Source organism: Dreissena polymorpha, chromosome 6 (assembly GCF_020536995.1).
Source record: "Dreissena polymorpha isolate Duluth1 chromosome 6, UMN_Dpol_1.0, whole genome shotgun sequence".
NCBI classification, from domain to species: domain Eukaryota; kingdom Metazoa; phylum Mollusca; class Bivalvia; order Myida; family Dreissenidae; genus Dreissena; species Dreissena polymorpha.
Window position 1 is genome coordinate 43,445,061 of NC_068360.1, and position 22,346 is coordinate 43,467,406.

A 22,346-nucleotide genomic window follows, 5' to 3' on the forward strand; every position below is an offset into this window, starting at 1 on the left:
CACTGACAGTGCGAACATGGCCATCAGCTCCTGGGAAAATCTCCACTATTCTACCAAGCGACCATCGACCTCTAGGCTGCTCAGGATCGACAACAAGAACAACATTTTCTATACGAAAGTCTTCGTGTTGTTGAAACCACTTCTTTCTGCCAGCAAGCATTGGCAGAAACTCTTGCAGCCAACTTTTCCAGAAGTGTTTCACGAGTTCTTGTATACGTCTCCAGCGTTTAATTGGGCTTTAGTCTGTGTCGTCAACTGAGTCTGGGGCAAACTGGCCCCCATCTTGTCCAAACAGGAACTGGTTAGGAGTAAGCGGTGTGCAATCATCAATATTTGCAGACTGGTACGGTAGTGGACTAGAATTAATCAAACTTTCAGCTCCAGTACAAGCTGTGATGAGCTCTTCATCAGATATATCAGCTGAGGTCAAGATTGCAGATATTGCTCGTTTTGCTGAATAAATCATTATTTCATGTACGCCACCCCAGTGTGGCGCCGCAGGAGGGTTGAAAAAACAATGTATTCCTCGGTTAGCAGCACTTTTTTTATTTTGTCTTTTTCTACATTCTGCACTAGTTTTCTTAGTTCTTTATCTGCTCCGACAAAGTTGGTGCCATTGTCAGAATACACTGAAACTGGTAAACCTCTCCTATTCACCATTTTGTTGATCGCATTCAAGAATGCGTTTGCGTCGAGACCAAAGACTATTTCTAGGTGCACTGCGCGTGTTGATAAGCATGTAAATAGACAGAGGTATCTCTTTGCTCGTTTTGTTCCCCTTCCCTGGATTGTAATGTAAGGACCACCAAAGTCTACTGCGACATTACTAAATGCACGCATGGTTACTCTTTTTATCACTTTTGGTAGAGTGCCATGATTTAATCCTTTGGATGGCCTTTCCTTCGTTTGTATTCAGAACACTTGTTTTCACAGTCTCTTATTTGTTCTCTAGCAGCAACAATCCAGTATTTCACTGACAGATCAGAGAGTGTTTGGTTGTTCCGCTATGATTGTTCTTTTCACGGGCATCTTTAACCATTAACTCTGTCACTGAACTCTTTCTGGGTAGTAACACAGGATTTTTTGTGTAATATGGAAGAAATTCAGAGTACTTTAGTCTACTGTCACTTCTTATCACCCCTTCGGTGTCTAATCTTGGATTCAGTTTGATCAGTTTGCTGGAAATTCCTACTTTCTGATTCTTACTAAGTTTATCATACTCTTCTGCAAAATATCTTCTCTGTGTCACTTTGATCATTTCAGTCTTGCTTTTTTCGATTTCAACTACATTCAATGGCCCACGGACTCGATCTTCTTCCTTCATTTTGCGGTTTTCGACAAATCTAATGACCCATGCTCGAATTCTAACAAGTTTTGTCCACTTTGAATACCTTTCCGGGCTAAGTCTCCACTCTTCTTGTGACACATAAAATGTAAGCAAATTTGTTTGTGCTGTTTTTCGCATTTCAAGTTTTCCATCATTACCCACATCAATTTTGCTTTTTGGCCATTCGTTTTTACTTTCTTTTAGGAAGCTGGGGCCTTCCCACCAATTGTTTGCAACAGCAAGACTGTTAACAGGAAAACCTCTTGACACATAGTCTGCTGGGTTTTCGTTTGTTGGAACATATCTCCATTGACTTGGATTTGTAACTCTGTGAATTTCACCAATTCTGTTTGCAACAAATATTTTGAATTGTCTGCTGTTATTTCGTATCCAATATATGACATTCATGCTGTCCGACCAACATGTTACTTGCTTGATTTCTATTTCAAGAGTTTTGCAAATCCTTGATGCTAGTTTTAAACCAAGTGTTGCTGCGAGTAGTTCAAGTCTTGGGATACTAGTAGATTCTGTGAGAGCAACACGACTTTTTGAAGCTACGAAGCGTACAGTTACATCTTCATTTTTATACTCACATCTCAAATATGTAACTGCTCCATATGCAATTGATGATGCATCTACAAATGTATGAATTGACATAGACTTCAGCCGTGTTCCATTATTTTCGTTTTTGAGACAAAGTGAAATCTTTATCTTATCTAAATGTTTAAGCTCTTCGAACCACCTTTCAAAATTCAAGTTCTCTGCTTCTCTCACGTTTTCATCCCAGTCAACCCCACTTAACCAGATGTCTTGCATGATTCGTTTCCCTCGCACTACATATGGCGCTAAAAAACCTAAAGGAGCAAATATCCTACAAACAGTCTTCAAGACATTTTTCTTTGTGATTTCATCTGGCATGGTCATTTCATCACCAACTTTGAATATAAATTCATCATGTTTTGCTTGCCATGATATTCCAAGAGCTTTAGTTGTTGGCAGATTTCCTGATCCTAAATCTATTTCTGCTTCTTCTGGTATTTTTTTAAACATTTCTAGTGAATTTGAATTCCACTTTCTGGCATGCATATCAGCTTTCTGCCACAGCTCTCTCAATTGTCTACATAGTTCTATTCCCTCTGTCACATTTTTCGTAAAATCCATGCTATCGTCCATGTAAGTAGACTTCAGAAATGTCTAAGCCGCCATCGGATATATGTCAGCATGCAACAAAGCATTATGTTGAGACACATACTGGGCTAGATATGGTGATGAGTTAACTCCGAACACTAAACGTGTGAATTCAAATGTTTCGAGGGGGGCTTTTGGACGATTCTCTCCATAGGAATCTTTGGTATTTTTGATCCTCACTTGCTACGCCAACTTTCAAATACATCTCCGCTATGTCACAAACAACTGTGATCTGATTTCTTCTGAACCTTAGCAACACATCAAACAGTTTTCTTTGCAATTTTGGACCTGTACTAAGGTACTCATGCAAACTTGTGCCTTCATGTTTGTATGATGCATCGAATACAGTGCTAACTTTTGTTGTTTCTTTTTCTGGCCTCACTACAGCAAAATGTGGCAAATACTATCTTCTTTCATTGTCTTTTCTTTCAACCTTCTTAATAAAGCCTTTCTCTTCATATTTCCATATGATGTCACTATACTCCCGCTTCAATTCAGGAGATTTCTTCATTTTTTCTCAGTGCTATTTAGCCTGTTTAATGCAATACTATAGTTGTCAGGTAATGTCTCTTTATCTGATGCTGATTTCCATGGCAATGGAACTATGTATCTATTGTCTTTGTGTTCAATACTGTTTTTTATTTGAACCTGCACTCTCTTATCTTGTAGTACCATTTGGTTAAACTCCGTTTCACTTTCAACTTCCCAAAATTGTTCCAATGAAGTCTCCATGGTATTATTAGCATGGAACACAAACATGTTAATGCTATCATGATTCTTCTCTCTATTTATTGGCCCAACACATGTCCATCCAAGCGATGCCAATCTAGCCACTGGTTCATAATCACCACCTACTATCTCTCAAAGTGATCTATGAAGGTGCGCGTGGTCAAGACCTATCAGTTAATCTTTTTCTTTCTACCAGCACTGGGGAATGGTATGTCTTTAAGATGTTGCCACTGCTCTTTCATTATTTGCCAATTCACTGTTTGAAGTTTCCCAGTTACATTTCTTGTTGTTTGTGCTTCCATTGAAAGTTCATATTTTCTATTTAAGCTCTGGAGTTTGAACATGACATTCCTAGTGCTGAATCTTTCTGATTTTCCATTAACTTCTATGGGTTTTCTTTCACATTTGAGTTGTAATTCACATGCAACATCTTCGTTTAGATAAGACGTTGTACTCCCGACATCTAACAATACATTGATGCCAAATTCACTATTGTCTGCTGATACTACTACCGGAATGGTTCTCAGAGCAATACTTGATCTATTATGAGCACTATATGTCTTCGAGACATCTTTTTGTGGTATTGGGTGAAATGCTTTAGCATTAACATTCAACAAATCTCTATGTAATAGTCTGTTGTGTGTCTTTGTGCAACTAGTCTGGTAACGAATTGAAATGGAGTGTTTTCATAAAGCGTGTTAACATGGTTTGTGGCAGTTTCTTTAACAAACGGTGGTATAACGATCCTCCTGACCATGAAGATGGTTTACTTCCTTTAAGTTAATAACTGCAATGCCGAGTAAATCAGCAAATTTTTCAAGTTCTCTAGGCGTTTCATTCTTCAGCGGCTGGAAATTCTCTAACTCATCTAAGAATTGGTTTACTACTCTTTTGGTACCACCATATTTCCTGTCAAGCCTTTCCTTTGCAGCAGTATATGCCTCTTTCGAATGTCCCAGATTTTCAATAGAATGTACTTAGCGCTTTGCCACCTAGGTACTGACGTAATTGCAGAAGTTTGTACTGATGGGTACTTGGCGATTCGTCAATAATACATACCTTACTATATATAGTAACAAATTTGTACAGTTTGTCATGCCATCATCACCATAGCGGGGTCATTATAAATAATCGGCCCTCAGAACGTGTGCGCGTGACGTCTTAGTCAATTATGATCAATATCATTAAGCCAAAACTCAACAAAAGAAGCGAACATTGTTATTATGACACGTAGCACACAATTGGGATAATACAAATATCGATTGAAACTGAAACTCATCTGCACTTTAAATTGACGCCTCTATGTGTGCTTTAACAAGATTCGTCAAACAGCAACATTTATAATAAAAGACACACTTACCTCGATGACAACTTAAATCCGGTTCATATGACACTAAAATAACAAAGATTTGTAATTCCATTTTCTGTTATTCCCAAATTTAAGGGTAGGGGTGTCCCGCTGAGACTTCCGAAATGTGACCCATTTTTATACCGGAACTCTGATAAAGTAGACCCATTTTGATACACGATTTTTTGAAAAAGCATACCCATTTGTATACGATACCATTGAGAAAGTGGACCCATTTCAATACAAGAAGTTTGATAAACTGGACCCATTTAAATACTAGAATTTAATAAAGTGGACACATTTCATACTAGAATCTTAATCTCTTTCATATCAATACAGTATACTTATTGAATTTGCTATTATATCTTTCCCGCTACTGAAATTTACTTTTAGATACCAATTTATATACAAGAATGACATTTATTATACCCATTTTGATACTGATACTTTCAAATCTATATGCATTTACATACAAGCAAATGTCTGATTTCAATACCAATATCTAAGTCTTGATGTACGTATTTTTTTTATTTTGCCGACTTAATTGTATTTAATCTGATTATTTTCGATTATTTGTTACATCGACCGAAACTGGTGACTCGAGGATACAATCCGAAATACGTTTTGGAATCGTTCGATGCTTAAAAAATATTTAACTGTTAAATAACAGAGCTCCAGAAAAGGAGTAACGCTGAAAAGCAATTAGTACCTGTACTACCATAGCCAAAAATACAGGTAGTACTGTTCTACCCGTGTTCTTGGATATTGAATGGTGTATAACTGACTTTACAGAAACATTTGCAGCAATTATAATAAATATATTTAGCTTCTAAAACAGTTACTTTATTAGGTTTACCATTCTGAATTATGATGCAAATACAACTACACATTAAAACTCATAACTAATACTATTTCTTCATTGTTCTTGACAAGAAAACACAAGCCAACTAGTAAGCTAAGTAAATGAACACTTATGTCACTGTCTCATCCGTTTCACATCGTGTTTTCTAACGTTGTTAGCCACCGATGCAATCAAATCGTTTAATATCGGGGCGACAATGTCTTTTTCTGGGTTTACAGATTGAATGTCAGGATGGTTAGACGACACCGTGTGTAGCCATTATATGACAACAAAGTGTTGTTTGGAACCGCTTTTGGTTAAGCTTGCCTTCCATTGCGCGCAGACATATTATTTTGACGGGTACGAGTTACATGAAATCTCGCGACAGAATAGACAAAAATTCCGGAACCCAGTCTACAACTTTTCGGTAATTTAAATTAACAAAAAGCGCCGTTAGGTTAGAGACCAACAAATCCCGCCGCCCTGATGTGGACGTATCGGTACGGCCATATGTTTTTTTGTAAATGCATAAAAGGGATATTAAAGTCGTAATTGTACGTCCAGTTTATAAAAATAAATGCGTAAACCTTCATGAAAAAGCCGTATTTACGGCTGTACGGCCCTTATCTGGAGCTCTGAATAAAAACCCTCCAAGTCCGAATTGTTGTCCTTAAATCCAAAGCGTCTAGCTAGTTTCGTCATTGAAATTACGTCACATGAGATACGTCATAATTGCGTAATCAATTGAATGAAAATAAAAGTACGGAAAGCTGGTTCTTCATAAATTTTAGTGAAGGACCAAAATAGTATGATAGTATGACTCAAAACCTGTGCCCATCTATAATTTAGTATAAAAGTAAGATATATATTATAGACCTTAATACACGGCTGTGCCGGGCAGTGATAATCGGCCCCAGAGTTATGCTCCCTGCGGGCCAATTATCACTACCCGGCCCTGCTCAGCCGTGTAGGGGAGACCGGGGCAAAGTGTTACATTTAAAAAACTTTTTTCGATTCATACTATATGAACTCGTATGCAGCGCTAGCAACGTGTTTAACGTGAAATATCATATCAAATTTAACAAGTAGTGTATGTACCAACACGATAAAATGTCGCTTTTATTGCCAATATTGTTTAAAAAATCATAAGTAAATGTAACACTTTTCCCCGGTCTTCGGGGCAATGTGTTACACATCCCGGGGTAATGTGTTACAGCGTGATGAAAATGTTCCGTGTAGTTCCAGTCTCATGGAATTCGTGTTTGAAATGAGAAAAAAAAAGAATACTTACACAAAGGCTATAAATTTTAATATTATACCTCACATAAATTTGTTCCTCTTTGCGTATATAAACTACATAGGTCCGTTATTTTGAATAGTGTCCGGTAAATTTGCGTGCGCATCTGCCCAGCGGGGGCTATTCATAATAGCGCCCGCTGACTAGATGCACGCGCATCTAATAGTGCCCGCTATAATGATTATTTGTAACATTTGTGCAAGGATTACAACATTGAGATTTTTTGTTTATATATTTAGGGTAAACGCACGATTCGTTTGAAAGGTCACAAGTGTGTGTTTTTTTTATAATGAAATCACATTCTAAAAAAATACAAAAATTTAATGCTGTATTCGGGATCAATGTTTTGCAACATGTTGTCTGTATTAAAAGCAGATATTTCATATAATATTTATCTCAATATGTGAAATGTTTTACAATAAAAATGAATTTTGTATAAAAAAGCAAATTTTTCCGTGTCCAACTTTCGCAGGGAGACAACTCGCGTACATAAATAATACCGTACATATAATTAATAGAATCGATTCGTTTGGCAGGTCACGAGAGTGTGATTTTTATTATTGATCACATCTTAAAATATACAAAAATTAAATGCTATATTTGGGATCAATGTTTTGCAACATGTTGTATGTGATATAAGCAGTTACCTCTATATAAAATGTATCTCAATATGTGAAATGGTTTTCAATAAAAGTGAATTTTATATAAAGAAGCGATTTTTTCCGTTTCCAACTTTTGCAGGGAGACAACTCGCGCACATCAATAATACGGTACATATTATTAATAGTAACTGATAACTATTTATAGAATTTATATTGTGTTATTTATTTTTATTTCTATTGACATTTATCTGCACAAAAATGTACGGTGTAATATAAGAATTAGAAAACCTCACTGAGGGCCCAATGGCACAATAGTGACCAGCCAGGAAGCCCCAAATAGTATATGGTCCATATACTATTTGGGGCTGCCTGGCTGGTCACTATTCTGCCATTGGGCCCTCAGTGAGGTTTTCTATTTCTTAAATAGATAAACACAAAAGGCAATAACTTTATTCTAAATAATAATGTTTGAATCATCACCTGAACAATAGATCCATAATTTCTTTACAGCACTAAACTTAAACAATTAATCGAGGCGATATTCAAGATATACAAATTCAACTGATCAATATGAGAAGAAGTACACATATTTTATCAAACGTACATGATAAGATAAGATAAGATAAGATTTATTTTGAGTCGGCAAGAGTTAAACAACAAACATAAGCTCAGACAGCTTGTACAACCGACTATAAAACATGATGAATAAGAAATAACAAGTGTATAAAAGCTGAAAGACTGGAAACAAATTGGTCTACAATTAAAAGGCATATATACATATAAGTATATAGCATGATATTACAACATCAGATACGGTACTAAAAAGTTTAGATTTGTCTACATCAAAAGTCAGATAATTTTTTAAGAGAAAGAATAAAATATCAACTAGACACAGCATGCAGAGCATACAAAACATATCAAGCATACAGAGCATACATAGCATGCAGAGCATACAAAGCGTACGGAGCGTACAAAGCAACCAGAGTATACAAAGCGTAAGCGTAATTTATGATATAAATTACAATTTATACTTCACAAAAGTTCTTATGAAGACAGTCTAATAACCGGTATAAGATAAGTTACTTCAGGAAATCAAATTCGAACTGTTCAAACCCAAACGTTGCAATACAAAAGTCATTACTAAACCATGCAGATTTGTACAGCAAACACTTAAACTAATCGTCGTCAGAATCGTCGTCTGATTCACAGTTTTGACAAACAAAAACGTGTCCCTTTGATACAGCTGAGCACTCTTCGTGTGCCCAGTCTTAACAGGCTACACACTGGATCCATTTCTTTCTCGATCTACTGTTTAAATATGGCTCTTCACATATAAGACAATAGCAGTCTCCTTCATCAGAGGAATCAATGTCATCATATTTTCTTTTAATTGGTTTCTTTTTCTTCTGTTTAGCCTTCGTTACGGATTTTGTTTTATCGGGTCTTTTTGATGCGGGTTTGTTCTTTCTCTGTTCGCGTTTACGAAGGGCATCCTCAATTGCATTTTTCTCTGGCGTATCAGTTAGTATGGCGGTTTTTCGCTTTCTTGAACCGATTTTACCCTTTCTAGGAGGAGCTTTCGGGTGTGGTCTAACATGTTCCGGTGAAAAGTTGGGAATTACACTAGGTTCATTGTTTATGTCGCAGTGTGTGCTTCGATTGTTCAGTGCACATATGCAATTGTAATTGGCGTTTCCGTTCATTCCATCCTTTGCAATATGAATGTCACCTCTGAATATCACTCCTTCACTCCCTGGCGTATGTGCAGATATATTTATCTCATTCTGTACAACCTGGTACAGAGTAGCAGATACACCTAGGCTATTGCAAAGGGCTGCCAGTTCGAGATCTATTGTGTCATTGTTAAACTTCATCTTAGTTATGTAGTTTTCAATATCAGACACTATGTCACGATCATCGGCAAAGTCAGAGTAATACCCTTTGTTAATGACAATCTCATGTCTAAGTTTGAAACAAATTTGGTCATGAGAAATTGTATCTATGTTTTCTTTTATCAGAGCATGCAAGAGGCAATGGCCGTCACCTGGGACACGTATCAATTTTCTATCCAATGTGCGTGAATATGCATCTTTTTCTTCCCATGCGCTGATGGCATCACCATCATTATCAACATTGTTATCATGATCATGTTCGAATTGTCTATCACCAGCATTTGAAACCTCTGGTTCTTAAGGTTTTGAATCAGCTCCATTTGGATCTAGTCTATCAGTGACGGAACTTGGCGCTATTTCATCTTCATGAAACACCTTACTGTTGAATGGAAACACTCCGAAAACATTAAAACCATGGGTTATGTTAACAGGGGTTGCTGCTTTAGACCAACAACTCCTGACAATACCGGGTAAGTCATATATTGTCATCGTATTTCCTGGATTCTTCCGCATCCAACCATCTTGTGCATTGGCTAAGTATCGCTTGAAAGGTCCGAACACAGATCGATCCAAGGGTTGCAACTTATGAGAGCAGTGTGGAGGGAACGATAGCATTACAACCCCATTGTCACGTGCGTAATTTGTAATGTCAATGTGGAGATGAGACTAATGATTATCAAGAAGCAATAACACCTTTTTCTTTGTGGACGCTTTCGTGTGTTTGACAAAGTGCTTGAGAAATTTCAAGAAATGTTCACTTGTCATCCAACCAGAAGGGTGTGCTGTGCCAAGGTAATCAACTGGAACGTCGCGAACAAAGTGGTCTTGGTATTTAACTCGAGGGAAAATAAACATTGGCGTGACCGAATTACCGCTAGCACTGACAGCTACACACAAAGTTCCAAGTTCTTCTCGCTCTGCCGAAGTTAGCGAACCAATTTGTTTCACCCCTTTGGCTGCAACCACACTTCGAGGCTTCTGTACTGTTGTCACACCAGTCTCATCTAAATTCCAAATGTCATCTGCTTGGATTTTTTTTTCGGTCCATAACAAGCGCGAGCTTGTTGAAGAAAAGATTAACGTTTGCGCTGTTGAAACTGGTTGCCCGTGACATACTTGTGGCTTCTGGAGTTCTAATTGCTAAGTCCGTATTTCTCTTCATGAAATTCGAAAATCAGTCAGGCCAGGCACATTTATCTCTAATCCATGAATTTGGCATTTTTAACGCAATTGCCTCAGCACATTCATACGCTAAGACACGGACTTCTTTTCGGCTAAGACCAAAGTAAGCATTTGCTGTAGTTTTGAGATATGATTTTAGTAATATCTCTTGCGTGTCCGTGAAGACAGGCTTTAATGTCCGATCTGAGAAAGTTTCAACTTTGTCACACTCTAGTTGCTTTGCGTTTTTGATGCACCTGCATAGCGTCGTTGGATTTATATTTGTTTTGTTAGCAACGGATCTTATGCTTCGTCCAATATTGATTACATCGTTGACTGCTCGTTGTATGACATCCGTCGGGACTTTGTTTGATGAGACTTTTCGTTTGTAGTTTCGAACCATTTTGTAACAAGAAGGAATAGAGCTATTATAATAGTAGTCAAATAGACCCTAGTATTTGCTATTTCAAATGAATTGTGTCAATATCTAAACCTGTTGAAACAAATGTGCGTGTATGCATTTCTACTGGAATTACCGGTAGATCATGCGAAACAATGACTAAATTATATTAATGGAAACAAATATTTTCAAGCATTGGATTTGTAGGACATGTTGTTAGAAATGTTTATAGTAGAAAGAAACATGGTCTTTGTATGCGTTTCAGTCATTAACTGTCGATTTATTTTCCATCATTGTTGGAACGTCAAATTGGTGATCAAAGGTCGAATGGAGCAATGTGTTACACTGTAACACTTTGTCCCGGGGGGGGGGGCATGTAACAACTTGCCCCAGTGACAATACAGTTAAATCAATACACAATAAAAAATAGGAAGGCGAAATACATATTGTAGAATTCCTACTTTATTCTGATCGCGTGTTCTAAATTACCATTAAAAAACGAACAACTTCTAAATTGGCATTTGAAAATGTATGTAAAATTTACTAACATGGCGGAAAAATGGTACAATCTTTGAAAAAAGATCACGTACGAAATGGCATTCCGGAGACAACCAGACAACAATGGCGGGATAAATATCGGTTGAGTTCGCAAAATAAATGACGCAACGAATTTGAAAATTCAAATGTAACACTTTGCCCTGTGTAACACTTTACCCCGGTCTCCAATATTATCCTCTAAAAACATGCTTGAAAAGCTGCTTTCCATGCAGGATACTTTGTCTTGTCACCAGTGAACACGGGCATCTTTACTCTTTGAAGTTGTTTCCACATATCTTTGCCTAATGCGGAATCCAATTTACTGCAGTCTTCATGGTTTGATTCATGATCTTGGTCAGACTTGGAGCTTACTGTGTGGTCAGACTTGGAGCTTACTGTGGAAACTTAATCATATAAACTCACGAGTTCATCATACTGTTTTTCAAAAATGTCAATTTCATTCAAAGTACTTGCTAATTCTGTTGAATCTGTCACCACTAAGGCTAGGTCTTCAACACTTTGTACTGCTATGTCCATAGCCTCTTCAACCTTGTCAAGAAACTCTTTCGGAAGATCTTTGTTTGGCGTATCAACGCTGAAAATGTCTTTCAAATTATTACGCGCCCTGGTGAATGCTGCTTTACATCTAGATTTCTTCACTTTTAACTCTACCAAATTCTCCTGAGGGGTGTCTTCACCTTCTTTTGCATTCATTGTGAGATGTAGAAATAGGCAAACCACGCTCTGCTACCAAAAATTGTTCTATAGGGTCTCTAATCCCCCTCAGGCAAATAAGACACACACGAATGCACTTTTCACTATTTAATACCTTTATTCACACTGTATAGTTATTTAAATATTTTACACACTACTATACTTTTCATATAAAGCATTAAACAACTATTTTCTATTGTTTCTATTGTTTCTATCAAAAAATATTTCCATGTATATCCTTTCTCTATAAAATCAAAAACTAAACTAAACTGCTAGTCTATCAAGGCTTATTCTAACAGCTTTTTAAATGTCAATTATCTTTTCATTAAATCAATTTGCTTCAGTATAAACAAGAGCATGGTAAAATTAATGCTCTTTCAACAGAGTGATATTAATGTAAACAACAGGCAACACAATGTTGTTGCTAACTTCATGGTTAAATGCTATCCAACAATTTCCCTGTAGAACACCTTGGTTCTGGCACACGTAAATTGCATCTAATATATGTCATTAGATTTATAAAAGAGGAAATCGCAGATAAAACAACAAAAATCCGCATTTTGGGAAAATTTATTATGAAATATAAATACTGATTGTGCACAATTATTATTTGTTTAAATATATTTACTAGGATTTGGCATGAATAAAGTTATACCTAATTCTAAATTAAGTTTTTTAAACGACTTTATATTCAAGAAAAAAAAGTAATTTTGCAATGTTTCAAAATATAAAATGATACTGTATTTTGAACGAAAGTCTTCTCTAGAATATCTAGACAGTTCTAATACTGTCGAATGGAAGATTGTCACACAACACACGTTCACGAAATATTCACATTTTCTAAAACACATTTGAAAACTAATACTAATACATACCAGTAAATAGTATATAAAGTAAGCAGTAATCTCAGAAGCATTATGAATGATATATATTCGTTTTTGTTTGGTTTCCTTTTAGATGTTATGGTATTTACTAAATATTAAATACATTAATACATTAATTTAATATTTTGTCTTGACTTTGGTTGAAGTAAAAAGATAATATTATGTGTAACCAACACGCACAATAAATAACCATTTAGTATAATTAAACTAACACAAAGGAGATTTAACTTGCTACGCACTTTATACACCTGGTAAAGTCTATTCACGTAGCTGAAGTTTTTTGTAATTAAGCTTATGCTCGTGCTTGAACGCACACAAACCCACTACCACTATACTTTGTCACATGCTAAGATAATTTTAAAAAGGGAACAAAAGCAAACAAATTACAAGTAAATACCCAATCTGCGACTTATCATGAAAATTCGTGGGATATTATATGCAAGTATAGTGCGGCCCTTGAAAAATATATCTATTGATGTATGCATTTGTTTTTATCCCTCAGTTGTTGCGAATCAGTTCCTCAAGAAAGATCCGAATTTCCTTCGCTTCCGGCCTCTGGTCAGGGTTGTCAGACCAACATCTTTTGATAATATCGATAAAGCTGTTCGGCGGCCTGTTCCGGTAGCTTAAACTCGGTCGCCATCCGCCTTTGGTATCACTTTGACGCTCGCGGAGCTTTGATAACGCATCACCTTGAAAACCGAGTCCGAAGATTTCCCGAATCATATCGCTGTTTACGTCGTGTCCGAACCACATCTCCCAGTATGAAATCGCCAGGCTGTAGATATCTATCTTGTTGGTCTGGTTTTTATTGGACAGTAGAACTTCCGGTGCCATATATTTAGGGGTACCTTCGCAAGTGCGCACGAGGTTGCTCGTTGGTTTCGTTAAACCAAACTCGGTTATTTTGGCCACGTCTTCATTTCCGATCTATAATTAATATTTATTTATTATGTCCGGACGAACAACAATACCAGGATTTTACTGCCTAAATAATTTGATATTTTTTATAACAAAAGCAAATGTCATTAAGTATCAATTAACTGTCAAAACAACATCAATTATTTAAGTTCTTCGTTTGTTTGTTTTTCGCAGTATTCAACAGTATTTCAGTCATGTAATGGCCTGCAGTTTACCTGCTCATACTTGACCTGGGTTAGCTGGTTTACTAGTTTTAACCCATTTATGCCTGGTGTCTAGAAAAAAGGCCTTGGCAAACAGCGTAGACCCAGATGAGACGCCGCATGATGCGGCGTATCATCAGGGTCTGCGCTGTTTTCTTAAAGGAATTTTTGTAAGAAATATTCTAAATATAGAAATAAATATACTAGACATCCTTAATTTTGGAAATAAATTGATCCAATTTAGACGGATGGAAGAGTCCACTTGGAATAAATGGGTTAAGTTCAGATACTAAAGTCGGCAACGGAGAACTTCCCTATTTGATTAAGAGGTACGGTAGCATAACGATGCAAATAATTTAATGAAAAATCCCCTTACTGTTGACCTAACCAAAAACCGTTATGTAGAAGGTGAAATCAACCAATATCAAGAAAATCAATGCTATCTTTAATACATGACCAAGACCACAATGCGTGAGCCTCGTTCTGGAAAAACCGGGCTTGATGCATGTGCGTAAAGTGTCGTCCCGGATGAGCCTGTGTAGTCCGCGCAGGCTAATCAAAGACAACACTTTCCGCAAAAACTGGATTTTTGTTTAGGACAGACTTCCTTTAAACGAAACATTCTATAAAAGCGGAAAAGTGTCGTCGCTGATTAGCCTGTGCAAGCTTCACATGCTAATATGGAACGAAACTTTACGCACATGCAAGTCCAGTTTTCCCAGAACGCGAGTCAAATATATGTGAACGCACCAGCACGGTTTCCGGCTTTATATGTCTGTGCGTGTAGCCCTTCTCGTGTATATACTCAAGGCCATTTACGATGTCGAGGCAATGGGTCAGCGTCCTCTTCACCGCCGCCTGCCGCCTCGGGTGCTCAGGGGGCATCATGCCAGGCACGTGGTTGTGCTTGTTAATGTCGTCTGAAATAAACCACATTCTCAAAAATCATTTATATTGTTTGCTTTTCGCGAAAAGACCTTAGAAAAGACTTCCATCATACGCTGAGGACATACAAGCGGAAAGGGTCGTCCCCGATTAGCCTTCCCGGATTACACATGCAGATCTGGGATGACACTTTACGTACGTGCATTAAGGCCAGGTTTTTGTGGACACGTTTATTCGTTGATTTCTGATTTGGGAAATATTATAAATCTGCGTCATTCATTTTCTGCTGTGTTTGTGTACCCTAAGAACAGTTCACGAGAAATATGTCCCACGAATGATTATGATTGTAAAATACCCTAAGAGCAGTTCACGAGAAATATGTCCCACGAATGATAAAAACTCTACAGTACCCTAAGAACAGTATATAAGAGTAAGTCCCACGAATTATGATGATTCTACAGTACCCTAAGAACAGATCACGAGAAATATGTCCCACGAATGCTAATGATTCTACGGTACCCTAAGAACGGTTCACGAGAAACGTGTCCCACGAATGATAATGATTCTACAGTACCACAAGAACAGTTTACGAGAAATACGAGTCATTTGATGAAGGCAAGGCATAAAACAACCAGAAATTAACAAAATTTGTGTCAGACTATAAAACGTGATTAAATGACGTCATTGCAGATCGTGGGTCTAGGAACTCATTCATTATTTGCAACAATGGCAGACCCATTCCCATTTTATAACAATAGCAATACCACATTCAGAAACAGCTTAAACGGTAGTCTATGTCATCCATAATCACAAATGAACAAGCTCTTCGGCGATGCATTACACAACATATACAAATGTACAAGCTCTACAGCGAGGCGTTACACTATACTCTCCAATGTACAAGCGCTTCAGCGAAGTCTTACACAAAACACACCAATGTACATGCTCTTCAGCGAGGCGTTACACAATACTCACCAATGTACAAGCTCTTTAGCGAGGCGTTACACAAACACAACATTTTACAAGCTCTTTAGCGAGGCGTTACACAAAACAGACCAATGTATAGGCTCTTCAGCGAGGCATTACAAAATATTAACAAATATACAATCTCTTTAGCGAGGCGTTACACAATACTCACCAATGTACAAGCTTTTCAGCGAGGCTTTACACAATACTCACCAATGTACAAGTTCTTCAGCGAGTCGTTACAAAATATTCACCAATGAACAAGCTCTTCAGCGAGGCGTTACACAATACTCACCAATGAACAAGCTCTTCAGTGAGGCTTTACACAATACTCACCAATGTATAAGCTCTTCAGCGAGGCGTTACACAGTACTCACCAATGTGAAAGCTCTTCAGCAAGGCGTTAAACAAAACGCCCCAATATACAGGCCCTCTCAACGAGGCGTTACACAATACTCACCAATGTACAAGCTCTTCAGCGAGGCGTTACACAATACTTACCAATGTACAAGCTCTTGAGCGACGCGTTACACAGTACTCACTAATGTACAAGCTCTTCTGCGAGGCATTACAATAAACTCACCAATGTACACGCTCTTGAGCGAGACGTTACATAATACTTAAACCAATGTACAAGCTCTTCAGCGAGGTGTTACACAATACTCACCAATGCACAAGCTTTTCAGCGAGGCGTTACACAGTACTCGCCAATGAACAAGCTCTTTGGCGAGGCGTTACACAATACTCACCAATGTACAAGCTGTTCAGAAAGTCGTTACACAATACTCACCAATGTACAAGCTGTTCAGCGAGGCGTTACATAAAACATACCAATCTACAAGCTTTTCAGCAAGGCGTTACACAATACTCACCAATATACAAGCTCTATAGCAAGCCGTAACACAATACTCACCAATGTACAAGCTATTAAGCGAGGCGTTACACAATACTCACCAATGTACAAGCTCTTCAGCGAGGCGTTACACAATACTCACCAATGTACAAGCTCTATAGCAAGCCATAACACAATACTTACCAATGTACAAGCTATTAAGCGAGGCGTTACACAATACTCACCAATGTACAAGCTCTGCAGCGAGGCGTTACACAATACTCACCAATGTACACGTTCTTCAGCGAGGCGTTACACAATACTCACCAATGTACAAGCTCTTCAGCGAGGCGATACACAATACTCACCAATGTACAAGCTCTTCAGCGAGGCGTTACACAAGACTCACCAATGTAGAAGCTCTTCAGCGAGGCATTACACAATACTCACCAATGTACAAGCTCTTCAGCGAGGCGTTACACAATACTCACCAATGTACAAGCTCTTCAGCGAGGCGTTACACAATACTCACCAATGTACAAGCTCTTCAGCGAGGCGTTACACAGACCTCACCAATGTACAAGCTCTTTAGCGAGGCGTTACACAATACTCACCAATGTACAAGCTCTTCAGCGAGGCGTTACACAGTACTCACCAATGTACAAGCTCTATAGCAAGCCGTAACACAATACTCACCAATGTTCAAGCTCTTCAGCGAGGCGTTACATAATAGTTGAAGCAATGTACAAGCTCTGCAGCGAGGCGTTACACAATACTCACCAATGTACACGCTCTTTAGCGAGTCGTTACATAATAGTTGAAGCAATGTACAAGCTCTGCAGCGAGGCGTTACACAATACTCACCAATGTACTCGCTCTTTAGCGAGTCGTTACATACTAGTTGAAGCAATGTTCAAGCTCTTCAGAGAGGCGTTACACAATACTCACCAATGTGCAAACGCTTCAGCGAGGCGTTACACAATTCTCACCAATGTACAAGCTCTTCAGCGAGGCGTTACACAATACTCACCAATGTACAAGCTCTTTAGCGAGGCGTTACACAATACTCACCAATGTACAAGCTTTTCAATGAGGCTTTAAACAATACTCACCAATGTACAAGCTCTTCAGCGAGGCGTTACACAATACTTGCCAATGTACAAGCTCTTCAGCGAGGCGTTACACAATACTCACCAATGAACAAGCTCTTCAGTGAGGCATTACACAATACTCACCAATGTACAAGCTCTTTAGCGAGGCGTTACACAATACTCACCAATGTACAAGCTCTTCAGCGAGGCGTTACACAGTACTCACCAATGTTCAAGCTCTTCAGCGAGACGTTACACAATATTCGCCAATGTACAAGCTCTACAGGTAGGCGTTAAACAATACTCACCAATGTACACGCTCTTTAGCGAGTCGTTACATAATAGTTGAAGCAATGTACAAGCTCTTCAGCGAGGCGTTACACAATACTCACCAATGTACAAGCTCTTCAGCAAGGCGTTACACAATACTCACCGATGTTCAAGCTCTTCAGCGAGGCGTTACACAATACTCACCGATGCTCAAGCTTTTCAGCGAGGCGTTACACAATACTCACCGATGTTCAAGCTCTTCAGCGAGGCGTTACACAATACTCATCAATGTTCAAGCTCTTAAGCGAGGCGTTACACAATACTCACCAATGTAAAAGCTCTTTAGCGAGGCGTTACACAATACTCACCAATGTACAAGCTCTTCAATGAGGCTTTACACAATACTCACAAATGTACAAGCTCTTCAGCGAGGCGTTACACAATACTCACCAATGTACACGGTCTTCAGCGAGGCGTTACACAATAATCACCAATGCACAAGCTCTTCAGCGAGGCGTTACACCATACTCACCAATGTATGTAAGCTCTTCAGCGAGGCGTTACACAATATTCACCAATGTACACGCTCTTAAGCGAGGCGTTACACAATATTCACCAATGTACAAGCTCTTCAGCGAGCCGTTACACAATACTCACCAATGTACAAGCTCTTCAGCTAGGCGTTACACAATACTCACCAATGTACAAGCTCTGCAGCGAGGCGTTACACAATACTCACAAATGTACAAGCTCTTCAGCGAGGCGTTACACAATACTCACAAATGTACAAGCTCTTTAGCGAGTCGTTATATAATAGTTGAAGCAATGTACAAGCTCTTCAGCAAGGCGTTACACAATACTCACCAATGTTCAAGCTCTTCAGCGAGGCGTTACACAATACTCACCAATGTTCAAGCTCTTCAGCGAGGCGTTACACAATACTCACCAATGTTCAAGCTCTTTAGCGAGTCGTTACATAATAGTTGAAGCAATGTACAAGCTCTTCAGCAAGGCGTTACACAATACTCACCAATGTACAAGCTCTTCAGCGAGGCGTTACACAATACTCACCAATGTTCAAGCTCTTCAGCGAGGCGTTACACAATACTCACCAATATACATGCTCTTCAGCGAGGCGTTACACAATACTCACCAATGTACAAGCTCTTTAGCGAGGCGTTACACAATACTCACTAATGAAAAAGCTCTTTAGCGGGGCGTTACACAATACTCACCAATGTACAAGCTCTTCAATGAGGCTTTACACAATACTCACCAATGTACAAGGTCTTTAGCGAGGCGTTACACAATAATCACCAATGTACAAGTTCTTCAGCGAGGCGTTACACAATACTCACCAAGGTACAAGTTCTTCAGCGAGGCGTTACACAATACTCACCAATGTATGTAAGCTCTTCAGTGAGGCGTTACACAATATTCACCAATGTACACGCTCTTAATCGAGGCGTTACACAATATTCACCAATGAACAAGCGCTTCAGCGAGGCGTTACACAATACTCACCAATGTACAAGCTCTTCAGCGAGGCGTTACACAATACTCACCAATGAACAAGCTTTTCAGCGAGGCGTTACACAACTCCATGACCATGATCCAAACTAAGCCCGATGTCTTTTTCACGGACGTCGCGCCAAAGTAATGGATGATGTTCGGGTGACGCAATTCCCTGCCAAAGATGTATGCATATTATTTTATGGACGTTTGAATACAAATATTAATGAGTCGCGATCTGGGTGAACGGGGCTTAAAGCACGAGCTTAAGTTTCTTTCAAGATTAGCCTGTGCAGTCCGCACACGCTTATCAGGGAAACACTTTCCGCTTTTAATGTATTTTTCGTGTAAAGGATGTCTATTCTTAGCCAAAACCCAGTTAAGGCAAAAGTGTCGTCCTCGATTAGCACGTGCGGACTGCAAAGGCGAATCAGGGACGACATTTAACACAAAAACACTTTCCAAAAGCGAGGCTGAACAAAAACATTTTGCGCATTGCTAAATGTGCTCCTTTTCTTTTTATTAAAATATTTTATAAAGACTGCCGGTTCGGCCGGTTCGGCGTGTAAGGTTTTGAACGTAATCCAAGAGATACTATGCAAGAATAAAGTTTGAATGAACTTTACGGCTCATAACGTTTAATTTCGTTGAATTGAGACGACATTTCTTTGTTTAGTACACCAATCGAAATATTACCCAAATGGTTAAGGTTCGAATAAGTACTCGCTCTTTATAGAACATACAATTATGTTATCCGAGTTAAAGGTCGACAAATTTATCGATATTTAAACTATTTATGGAACTGAATACTTATTTCTTTGTTACGCAATCGGGAACGCTAGATGTTCGAAGGAAATATCGTTACTTATAAAACTCATACCGTAATGTAACCCTTTTGCCATTAGCTGGTACTTATTATCTTGTGGAGTATTGCGGAATTAATGTCGACATAAGGTGGAAAAGATATCGCTATTTATAGCACACTCACCGCATGGTCCTGTCCTCCATCAGAATTTCAGTAACGTTGTCGCCTTTTACAGGGCTGCTGGCAACCTGTAAGTTTAAAAAAAAACAGCACATTATATATCTCAAAAATTAATTTTTGTTATCTTAAACTTTCGAATTGTGTGAAAGGTTAACACCCTCGTTGGTAAAAAATGGAACTGCATTTAAAGAATTGACGAGATTTGCAAACATTTGCAATTTGCCTAGTACCTTCAATGCCACTGGCCGACGCTTTCTCTTCAGTTCCGAACTAAAAACTTCGGCGAATAAGCCCGATCTTAGAAACTGTTTGTTTGCCCAGTCCAACTCTTCCAAGTCAAAGTCGAACTTCATGATCTTGTTCACGTAGAAGATGTCAAGGGAACCATGTAGATCGGCGCAGTCAGTGACGAGGCTGGGCAGTTTCTCATTGATCTCTTCTATCTGGGTCATGTCATCTCTCAGCGTTTCGTTCAACTGCTGGTCGGCCTGTAATGCCGTAATAAGTTTTCGGACACTTACTTTTTGACTTTTTGGACACCCTCTTTTAGAGCAAAATAATTATTTTTGTTACTCTAATTTCGCGAAAACACACATATTTTCCCCAATAATGATTGACTCTATATTTTCGGAAACTTTCATTTTTATCATAAATAAACCTACCGGAAAGTACGAATCAAATGCGATAATGGCATATTTTACCCAATAATATACATGTAAACTCCAACTTTTAAATTGTTCACACAAATGTCTGTTTTTGTCATGTTTAAATCAAACGTCGATACGAAATTTACTGTTCCACTGTACACATGAGCCATTTTGAAGCTTACTATAAATGAAACTTTGAAAATTTGGTCAAAGCCCAGGAGTTGGTCCATACAATCGGGACTTTCATTGACAAAATGCACAGCTCTTGGCTGTACACTACCGGAAACTGAAATGTCATGTTGTGAACAATACATCTGATATCGCAATGGTCGTTTTAAGCTTGCGTTAAAATCACTAATGTTACATATGGCTATAAAAACACAATCTTTAAAAATCATATTCATATACAAAAACTTCGCTAGGAACAAAATTCATTCGATAAAGTACGGTACCCATGCGGTAAGAAGTATAATAATTAATAAAGAAGGACACGGTACTATTATCACTGACTAACTGACTTACTTGCAGAAAGATTGGTATTCTCTTGGCGGCTTCGTCTATATCTTTGAAGAATCTTTCAAAGAACTTTCTCAGTTTTGTCGGCATGTCCTTGTGATCCAGGATGCTCCGCAAGTAAATCGTACTGGCTTTGGCCATGGTCGCAGCCTTGGTTGTAGGGGACGCCTTATCGGTATATGTTTTCCTGCATTAACGTAATAGGTCAATTAAAAAAACGCAACAGAGTACAATCAAATCCGTGGCATTTATTCCGAATAAAAAACGAACGAAGAACAGTGACTAGTAAAATTATGAAAGACAGAATGGTAGAACCAGGCTACAAAGCCACAAAGAATAGAACCAATTACTACAGTCACAACATAATAAAAGGCCTCAAAACAAATGATGCTTAATAAAAAGTAATTAAAAACAACACTAAAATAAAAGCAACAAAACTAAATACTATGTGACAGAGTAATTCCATAATTGTATACATTACTGAAGAATATGTGCCATCATTTATGTTTGGATTGAGGCTTATGTATGTTAAAAGTAACTGCTAGCCAGATCATGTTTCTTAAGTTGAATTATTGCTATATTTAAAACCTTAGTGGAC

General features: G+C 38.3%; 1 protein-coding gene across 1 annotated transcript in view; it reads right to left on the minus strand.

Annotated features, from left to right (window-relative positions):
* Nucleotides 1-238: 238 nt before the first annotated feature.
* LOC127835633 (uncharacterized) overlaps nt 239-22,346 on the minus strand; it is a 30,043-nt gene continuing 7,935 nt past the window's right edge. Inside the window, exons 10-15 of the mRNA XM_052362068.1 lie at nt 21,755-21,935; nt 20,903-21,073; nt 20,589-20,653; nt 19,654-19,775; nt 14,795-14,964; nt 239-298 (exon numbers count right to left, since the gene is read on the minus strand). Of these exons, the coding sequence (XP_052218028.1) occupies nt 239-298; nt 14,795-14,964; nt 19,654-19,775; nt 20,589-20,653; nt 20,903-21,073; nt 21,755-21,935 (769 nt within the window). The remainder of the gene's footprint in view (nt 299-14,794; nt 14,965-19,653; nt 19,776-20,588; nt 20,654-20,902; nt 21,074-21,754; nt 21,936-22,346) is intronic.